Source organism: Artemia sp. Qi Xiang Cuo, chromosome 21 (genome assembly GCF_049724085.1).
Source record: "Artemia sp. Qi Xiang Cuo chromosome 21, ASM4972408v1, whole genome shotgun sequence".
Lineage (NCBI taxonomy): Eukaryota > Metazoa > Arthropoda > Branchiopoda > Anostraca > Artemiidae > Artemia > Artemia sp. Qi Xiang Cuo.
Genome location: NC_142814.1, coordinates 23,861 through 34,381, shown reverse-complemented (window position 1 = coordinate 34,381; position 10,521 = coordinate 23,861). Strand labels below are relative to the sequence as shown.

At 34.4% G+C, this 10,521-nt stretch overlaps 1 protein-coding gene across 1 annotated transcript; it reads left to right on the top strand.

The window, feature by feature from the left end:
- The first annotated feature begins 9,521 nt into the window (after positions 1-9,521).
- LOC148939120 (uncharacterized) lies at positions 9,522-10,013 on the top strand. The gene has a single exon (XM_089107236.1). It carries the CDS (start codon positions 9,522-9,524, stop codon positions 10,011-10,013), a length of 492 nt encoding a protein of 163 aa, XP_088963362.1.
- The last annotated feature ends 508 nt before the right edge of the window (positions 10,014-10,521 follow it).

Sequence of the window (10,521 nt, the reverse complement as noted above, 5' to 3'; positions counted from 1 at the left end):
AAATGACCACGAGGTTACTCAGTTTGCAAAAATTGTAAGCATAAAAATTTTTATACCAATAAAATTTACATCCTACGCGAATCGATAGATTAGTTTATAATCATTGTTCTATAAAGCAGTGCCTAAGACTATTTTAGCTTTTGTTTTTCTTTAAAAATTTTAATAAATATTTAGATGAGTTCATGAGTAGTATTGAAACCTGCAAAATTTATTTCGATTCGTATTTTTAGAAAATCTAATTTAACCAGAGAGTAAAATATTTTAGTACTGATTTGCAAAGAGTTAAACAAAAAGAATCGTGTAATTTCGGATACTTACAAGGTGGCCACTACGGTCAGTTCCTATAGCGCTACAATTGCAAAAATTTGTCGGGTTAGTTTAGTAAAAATAGTCTTGAGTGATGGGTATCTATAATGTACGAAAACAAAGCGGGGATGAGATTGAACTATAAAAAAGAAGAAATACGACTACATCTCTGTTAATCTTTGATGGCAATAAATAACAAAAAATAACAGTGTCATATGACTATACAATAGCATGGGCTAACTAGCCTTATCGATTGGCGACTACTGAGGTTTCTATAGCCAAGAAACTATGACATGCTTACCTGCTTTTGGTGTGAGGTGGCTTTGTGTATCTGTTTAAACCGGTTTCTCTATGTCAGTGCTTTCCAAACTGAGAGGCGCACCTCCCTAGGGAAGCATGGACTAGTCTATGGGGAGGCGCAAGTATTGGCCGGGATTGAAAAAAAAAATCAATTATCTACACAGTCGCGCGAAATATCTTAAATCTTTCGGGAATGCGGCATTTACTGGCCCAGGCTCAACGTAAGTTAGGTTTGCAATCTCAAGGTAGAATTTGCAAGATTTTATAGATTCTACTAGATACTCCATTTAGGGTTGAACGAATAGACGATTGATGCTTAGACGATAGACGATACAATTTTTTCGATTAATCAGTTTCTCAGATACGCACTTCAAAATTTGCCTTACAAGTGGAAGAAGGAACTGACGTAGCTACAGCCGCATATTTAATTGGATATCTTCGATATATTGAAAAGAATAATATAACCAAAGATTTTTTTTCTAAACTTATTCCTGGAAAAGCCACATCCAGTAAAATTTTTAGATAATTGACACTTTTTTCTTATGAGAAAGGCATATTGTAGAATAATTGCTTTTGGCTTTTTACAGATGGTGCAAAATCAATGTCAGGACACAAAAATGACCTTCTAGTACTAGTTCAAATGAAAACACCCGATGTCCTCGCGATGTACTGCATGCTCCACAAAGCAGCTCTTGTATAGAATTAAATAAAAAAACAAGTTTTTTTTAACTGAAAGTAAGGAACGACGTTAAAATTTAAAACGAACAGAAATTATTTCGTATATGAAGGGGGCTGTCCCCTCCTCAACACCTCGCTCTTTACGCTAAAGTGTTTTTATTGTTTAAAAAAATAGAGTTGTGAGAAAGTCAAACTTTAGCGTAAAGAGCGAGGCGTTGAGGAGGGGACAGCCCCTTTCATATACGGAATAGTTTCTCTTAGTTTTCAGTTTTAATGTCGCTCCTTAGTTTCAGTAAAAAAAACTTGTTTTTTTTATTTAATTTTTGAACGTTTTCGAATTAATTCAGGTTTTTATTTTGGCTCACCGTAAAAGAATAATTAAAACAAAAATTGCATATTATATTTGGTTAAATGGCTTTCTCGAAACTTGTTTAATTTTATTTACGAACGTTTTTATTAGTAATTGCCTTCGTGACTCTATTACGAATCCTTCATACCTGAAGAAGAGTCCTTTCACCTGGGGCACTGAAACAGCTGAAGCCCTGAAATTGCTACATCTAGTGCCGTTTGTAAGTAATTGTGCCCACATCGTTCTTTACTCAGGCAGTGCTAGCGCGCTGCCTATGATAATAAACTGATTACACACAGGAAAAAGCCTACGGCTTTTTCTTCTTTTAAATAGTAAGAGACGAGTCTCAAATAATCAAGTAGCTAGCTAATTCCAAAGGTATGCAATTTTTGTTATTCCAATGATCGTTTTTTATTGTAACTAGGTTTCAGCCATCTCTACAGCCATGATACTATTGGAAATTACATAATCCCTATTTATGTTTTAGTTAACATGGGCAAGGTGTCGTTCTTTATTGTATATGGACTAAGGTTCGTTCTTTCATGTAAAACTAGCAAAACATTTTTTAAGCCTGATGAAGATTTAACTAATGTGTCAAAAGTAAGGTTGCAAGTCGACGATTTTGTTTTAGCCTTATTATAATTGGTATGGTGAAATAATAATACGCATATGGCTCTTAAATCATACTTCTTTATGGTTCAATATGGTCTAGTGGCTAGGATAGTTAACTTTCACTTAACAGGCTCGGGTTCGGTTCCCGGGATGGGAAAATTTTTAACTCTATAATCTTCGAACATTTGAACCTTTTATAATTTATAATGATGCATAATATAAATACTGTAATCTTAACTATAGTGAAGTTGCGTATGCAAGTTAGTATAGGGAAGAGTTCGATCTTTATTATATTTGATCTGACTCCTTTTTTAGGAGCTATGGGTTTTCATATCTCTTAACATTGGACGTGATCGTCTCTTATTAGGTTGCTAGCTACCGCTGCAACCCGGATCAAGTCTCCGATTGTAAAGTCGTATATCAGTTAATATGGGCGAGAGATCGTTCTTTACTGTAAATTTTATTACAAGAAGTTTTTAACCCCATTAATTTTCTTTAAAATGAGCCATTGAACAACTCTCTACGATATTCTAGGGCCAAGCTATCTGTTGAATTACTAACCTATACTATAATTAAGTGGCGTATAAAATTTAGTATAGGCAAGAGGTCGTTCTTTATTATAAACTTTAAAATGAGCAATTGAACAAGTCTCTACGATGTTCCAGTGCCAAGCTATCAGTGGAAAAGAAAGAAAAAAAAATATCCCGTTTGCGGAGAATAACGTGGTTAAAGTCAATTTTCTTGATTTTCAAGCCAATATATTTCCCTTGCTGTTCAAGCCAAATGACAGAAAGTTTCCTATACAGGGGTTTCGGACAAGGCGGTTCTAATGGTATACTTTTTTTGATCTGACTCTTTTTTTAGGAGCTTTGGGTTTTTATATTTATTAACATTGGACGTGATCGTCTCTTACTAGGTTGCTAGCTACCGCTGCAACCCGGATTGCTAGCTACCGCTGCAACCCGGATATAATATTTCAGTTACTATGGACAAAAGTTCGTTCTTTAATGTAAATATACTAATTATGACGTCACGGCGTATGACGTCATGGCGCAATGGTATTATTTCATGACGTCTTCAGAAACAACAATATAATTTCGTGTTTTTCTATTCACGTCATAGCTCTAATATAAAACTATGATGACGTTCATTATTTATCTAATAGGGTTTCAGACAAGGTATTTCTAATGATGTACTTTTGTTTTGATCTGACTCTATTTTAAGGAGTTTTGGGTTTTTATATTTCTTAGCATTGGACTGATCGTCTCTTACTAGGTTGCTAGCTACTGCTGCAACCCAAATTCACATATATATTTATTTATGAGAGACAGCCTGGCCGAGTGGTCCAAGGCACTGGTGTTAGCCACCAGTCTCTTCAGAGGCGTGGGTTCAATTCTTACCGCTGGTATACGATTATGTTTGAAAGAATGCAGTGTGAAAAGACATCAAAATGCAGTTTTTGGTGGAAAAATTTATTCTCTTTTAGAAATAATTTATTTTAGTTACTATAGATTTTTAACCCAATTAATTTCCGTTAAAATGAGCTATTAAACAACCCTCTACGATGTTCCAGTGCCAAGCTATCTCTGGATACAAAAAAAGGAAAAAAAAGAAAAAAATATCCCGTTTAGGCAGAATGTTGTAGTAGCTGCCACTTTTCTTGATTTTCAAGCCAATATATTTCCCTTGCTGTTCAAGCCAAGGGACAGAAATTTTACTATGCAGGAGTTTCGGACAAGGCGGTTCTAATGGTGTACTTTTTGTTTTGATCTGACTCTTTTTTTTAGAACTATGGGTTTTTATATTTCTTAACATTGGACGTGATCGTCTCTTACTAGGTTGCTAGCTACCGCTGCAACCCGGATCAATTCTTTATTAATATCCAAAAGAAATGTTGCATGTTTAGTGAAAAGCTTCCAAGGTATGGACCGGCAACTGTGGAACAGTTTACAGATGTAATGCGAAATCTCATACATAGCTGTGAATATATGGAGGCATAATTGTCCTTTACTTAGTTTCAGCTTAAATTCGATGATCGAGCCTTTATGTAATTTTTACTTATGATGATTTCTTAAGGAATTATAAATAAAATTTCATAATGTAATAAAAATAATTTATTTTAAAAACAAAAGGTTTTTAACCCCATCAATTTCCTTTAAAATGAGCCATTGAATAACTCTCTACGATGTTCCAGTGCCAAGCTATCTGTTGAATTACTATCCTATACTATAATTAAGTGGCGTATAAAATATAGTATAGGCAAGAGGTCGTTCTTTATTGTACGATCCCTTACGTATTAATATATCCTATATGGTCTAGAGGTTGGGATATCTGTCACCCAGCAGGCTTGAGTTCAATTTCCGTACGGGAAATTTTTACTTATGATGATTTCTTAAAGAACATAATTAAAATTTCTTAATGTAATAAAAATAATTTGTTTTAATTACAAAAGGTTTTTAGCCCAATTAATTTCCTTTAAAATGAGCCATTGAAAAGCTCTCTACGATGCTCCAGTGCCATGCTATCTGTTGAATTACTAACCTATACTATAATTAAGTGGCGTATAAAATTTAGTATAGGCAAGAGGTCGTTCTTTATTATAATCAAAAGTAAGGTTGCAAGTCGACGATTTTGTTTTGGCCTTATTATAATTGGTATGGTGAAATAATAATATGCAAATGGCTCTTAAATCATAGTTCTTTATGGTTCCATATGGTCTAGTGGCTAGGATAGTTAACTTTCACTTAACAGGCTAGGGTTCGATTCTCGGTGTGGGAAAATTTTTAACTCTATAATCTTCGAACATTTGAACCTTTTATAATCTATAATGATGTATAATATAAATACTGTAATCTTAACTATAGTGAAGTTGCGTATGCAAGTTAGTATAGGGAAGAGTTCGATCTTTATTATATTTAGTGAAAACCTTCCAAGGTATGAACCGGCAACTGTGGAACAGTTTACAGATGTAATGGGAAATTTTATACATCACTGTGAATATATGTAGGCATAATTGTTCTTTACTTAGTTTCAGCTTTAATTCGATGATCCAGACTTTATGTACTAACTACATCCAAAGACTATGACGTCATTGATTAATATTGTATATAAAAAATTAAGTTTTTCGTAAAAAAAAATTAATTTAAAAAAAAAATTAAGTAAACATAGCGCTAGATCTAGAGATTTCCTTTAAAATGAGCCATTGAACAACTCTCTACGATGTTCCAGTGCCAAGCTATCTGTGGAAAAGAAAGAAAAAATATCCCGTTTGGGGAGAATAACGTGGTAAAAGACTATTTTCTTGATTTTCAAGCCAATATATTTTCTTTGTTATTCAAGCCAAAGGGCGGTAAGTTTCCTTTATGGAGGATTTGGACAAGGCGGTTCTAATGGTGTACTTTTTGTTTTGATCTGACTCTTTTTTTAGGAGCTACGGGTTTTTATATTTCTTAACATTGGAGGTGATCGTCTCTTACTAGGTTGCTAGCTACCGCTGCAACCCGGATAAATATACGTAACTTAGAATTAACTTACTTAACGAACTTCTATATTCATAAATTTTTAACACGTATATTAGGGGGTTCGCCCCCTAGTCAATACCCTGCTCTTTAAACTATAGTTCGAATTTTTTTTCCAGTTCTTTAAAAATGACCTCTTAATCACAATCAGTTGATCAGTTGAAAAACTTGTTTTTTTTTATTTAATTCCTGATCTTTTTCTTTAATAATGCTGGGAAATCCGGCGCCCCCTTCATAGCAATGTCCCTTCCCCCATGAAAACTTCCTTCATGGAAAGATCCTTCCATATAGCCTCCGACCCTCTCCTTTCCCCACCTACCAGAAAAAATCTCCTCTGAAAAAGTCTGTATACTTCCCAATAACCAATACTATATGTTAACATTGAGTAAAGTTCATAACTTTCAGCCCTCCCCCGGGGACTTTGGGGGATTAAATCATCCTAAAAGTCATATTTTATCATATTTTCGACCATGCTGAACAAAATGGCTATCTAAAAATTTTGATCGGGTGACTTTGGGAGAAAAATGAGCGTGGGAGGGGGCCTAGTTGTCCTCCATTTTTTTGGTCATCTAAAATGAGCACTAAAACTTTTAATTTCCGTTCAGATGAGCCCTCCCACGATATTCTAAAAACATTGGGTCGATACGATCACCCCTGGAAAAAAAACAACAAACAAACACACAAACAACTAAACACGCATCCGTGATCTTTCTTCTGGCAAAAAATGTAAAATTCTAAATTTTTGTAGATAGGAGCTTGAAACCCCTTCAGTAGGGTTCTCTGATATGTTGAATCTGATGGTGTGATTTTCATTAAGACTCTATTACTTCTAGGGGTTTTTTCCCCCTTTTTCGAAAATCAGGCAAATTTTCTCAGGCACATAACTTTTGATAGGTAAGATTAAACTTAATGAAACTTATATATTTGAAATCAGAATTAAAATCTGATTCTTTTGATGTATCTATTGGTATCAAAATCCCGTTTTTTAGAGTTTCGGTTACCATTGAGCCGGGTCGCTCCTTACTTACAGTTCGTTACCACGAACTGTTTGAAAATAAACGTAAGGAACTTCATTATTTTTCAAAAGTAACGAAAATTACAAACTGTACAAAAACAGTTCGTTATAAGTTAGAATCTTAGATCAAACAATTCGTGGTAACGAACTGAAAGTACTAAGCGATCCGGCTCAACAGTAACCGAAATTCTAAAAAACTGAATTTTGATACCAATAGATGCATCAATAGAATCGAATTTTTATGCTGATTTCCAATATGTATGTCTCATCAATTTTAGTTATACCCATCAAAAGTTACGTGCCTGAGAAAGTTTGCCTGATTTTCTAAAAAGGTGGAAACACTCCCTAAAATTCATAGAACCTTGATGAAAACCACACCATCAGATTCAGCGTATCAGAGAACTCTACTGTAGAGGTATCAAGCTCCTATCTATAAAAATGTGGAATTTAGTATTTTTCGCCAGAAGAAAGATCACGGATGCGTGTAAATTTGTTTTTTTGTTTTGGTTTGTTTATTTTTCCCAGGGGTGATTGTATCGACCCAGCGGTCCTAGAATATCACGGGAGGGCTCCTTCGAATAGAATTTAAAAGTTCTAGTTCCTAATTAAGTGACCAATAAAATGGAGGACAATTATGCCCCCTCACACGCTCATGTTTTTCCCAAAGTCATCCAATCAAAATTTTGAAATAGCTATTTTGTTCAACATGGTCGAAAAATATATTGACTATGTCTTTAAGGATGACTTAATCCCCCACTGCAAGTTATGAACTTTGCCCAATGTTTACATTTAGTATTGGTTATTGGTAAGCATACAGACGTTTTCAGGGACATTTTTCTGGTAGTGGGGGGGGGGTGGGGTCGGGGGTGACGCGGGAGAATCTTTCCATGGAGGAAGTTTTCATGGGGGAAGTGACATTGCTATGAAGGGGGCGCCAGATTTCCCAGCATTATTTAAAAAAAGATCAGAAATTAAATTAAAAAAAAAAGTTTTGCAACTGAAAGTAAGGAGCAATATCTAAACTTAAAACGAACAAAAATTGTTACATATATGATTGGATTCACCCCCTAGTCAATACCTCGCTCTTTACGCTACAGTTTTTTTTTTAGTACTTTCATAGGAGCCATTTATTCTAATTAACGGCATTTGTGATTAAGTGGTCATTTTTAAAGAATTGGAAGAAAATTCGTACTTTAGCGTAAAGAGCTAGGTATTTACTAGGACGCGAACCCCCTAATATGCGTATTAAGAATATATTAATATAGAAGTTCATTACGTAAGTTAATTCGTTAAATTACGTATACTTATTACTAATAAAAACGTTCGTAAATAAGATTAAAGAACTTTCGAGAAAGCCATTTAACCAAAAAAAAAGTAAAATTAATATACAAATTTTTTTTTAATTATTCATTTATGGTGAGCCAAAATCAAAACCTGCATTAATTCAAAAACGTTCAGAAATTATATAAAAAGCATGTTTTTTAACTGAAAGTAAGGAGCAACAATAAAATTTAAAACGAACAGAAATTATTCCGTATATGAAAGGGACTGTCCCCTCCTCAACGCCTCACTCTTTACGCTAAAGTTTGACTGTTTCTCACAACTCTATTTTTCAAAACAATAAAAAACTCTAGCATAAAGAGCGAGGCGTTGAGGAGGGGACAGCCCCTTTCATATACGGAATAATTTCTGTTCGTTTTAAATTTCAAAGTGTTCAGGCTATCTCGTGCTAAAGTTATTAAGAGCATAGGGCAATGGTTATTGCAATGATATTAAAAGAAAATCATAATGAGGACACGAGCATATTTAGGGATGATAATTTAATTATTAAACTGATTTGTTCGGTGAAAATCTTAGGACAATTAAGTGTTTTGAATAAAATGATGTAAGGCCCATAAATACATTTATTGACTCAAAAAGTTAATGTGAAAGCATTCATAAAAAATAGAGCTTTGGAAGACAAATCGGAAAAAATGGTTTTGAAATGTTTGCACATCTAAATTTATACGTCCAACATAACATACAAGGAAACAAACATCCATCTGTTGAATACTGGGATGGTTTGTAAATTTATTTGTAGAATTGTTTCGATGGTTTCAATTTCACATAATTTGTGTGGATACAGAATCTGTTTCTAAAGCATAGCATATATTAAATACGTAACCTAGGTACCTTTTTTGCCCCTTTAACCAGTGGTAGCACGTCCACTAGGCAAACTAGGCGACCACCTAGGGCGGCAGCCTGGGGAGGGCGGCAATAATGAAAAAGTTAGAAAAAAAATTATTTCAGAATAAAACTTTATGAATATTAGCTTGATTATAGTTTTACAGGTCAACTTACTGATTCATACTGCATGAGAGACGAGAGTGACAGACGACACTCGATCGCATTTTAAATGGGTCAACAGGTAACAATTCGCGAGCGCAAGCTTTGGGTCTGGCAAAAAACATTAAAAAATACCATTTTGTTGTAAGTGTAGTTTTATGGCACAGTATACCTTTTGAAATCAACATAAAAAGTAAGCAGTTACAACCCAAACAATTTGATTTGGCTGCTGCCAACGATCAACTAAGCAAAACAAAATTGTACTTAAAAAGGTTACGTTGCGACGATGGAATTGGAAGTATTGTAGTTGACGCCAGCGGAGTGGCAGAGGAGTTAAACGTTCAACCAACATTTGAAACAGAAACCCTGCCAACTTGGTTGAAAAAGAAGAAAAAACAGTTTGATTACGAAGCGGATGATGAACCTTTGGTATCCCTTCAAGAACAATTTTAAAGTCAATTTCCATTTTGCCGTTCTCGATACTGCAATTTCTTCTCTGGATGAAAGACTTCAACAGTTAGACGAGATTACTTCTATATTTGGATTTCTGTACATCATATCCAAGGTAAATGCCGCAGCAACAAAGTCCCTTAACGACGATTCTATGAACTTACAACATTTCCTCTCAAAAAATGAAGCTAAAGATATTGAAGGCCACGAACTTCGCAATGGAGTTCAAGCCATTGCTACTAGAGTACCCAAAAACGAATATCCAGAAGATGTCCTTAACTGCATCACAAGCAATGGCCTTAAAGATTGTGCCACAAATTTGTCCAAGGCTTTGCAGATCTTTCTGACACTACCTGTGTCTCCTGCTTTTGGTTATAGTAGTTTTTCAGAGATTAAGCAAATTAAAACTTATATTCAACCCATCATGACGCAAGAAAGGTTTCGAGAACTGTCCGCTTAAACAGTTAAACAGGACTTGGCAAACGACATATAATCTATGTAAACTTTTAGAATTAAACTGATCTCTTCTACAAAATTATAGGTTTTCTTTGATAAGTTCCTATTATGTATATGGTGATGCTTTCTAATTAAGTCAATTTGGAATTTAGTAAAATATTAAGACGCAAATAAAAAAGTTTAGAAGTACCACCTTGTATTAAGATAAGGAACATATCCTGGCAGGTGTATGATTTCTATGGTTTTGAGAAAAATCTCTTTTTCATTCTATTATGGTGTACTATTTCTTCTTTTTCCTTGTACTGATGCTTTAGAACATAGGTTAAGTTAATTGGTAGAATTTTTACAATTGTGTGAGGTCCGTCCCATCTCGGTTTTCATTTTTTTTTGTCCCTTCCAGGTTAGATTTGTGTACATAGACCAAGTCTCCTGAACAATAATTAGTCTTATTTTGGCTTTTTCTGTCATATTTTCCTTTTTGGTCTGTCTTCGTATCTTCCTAATTGTCTTTA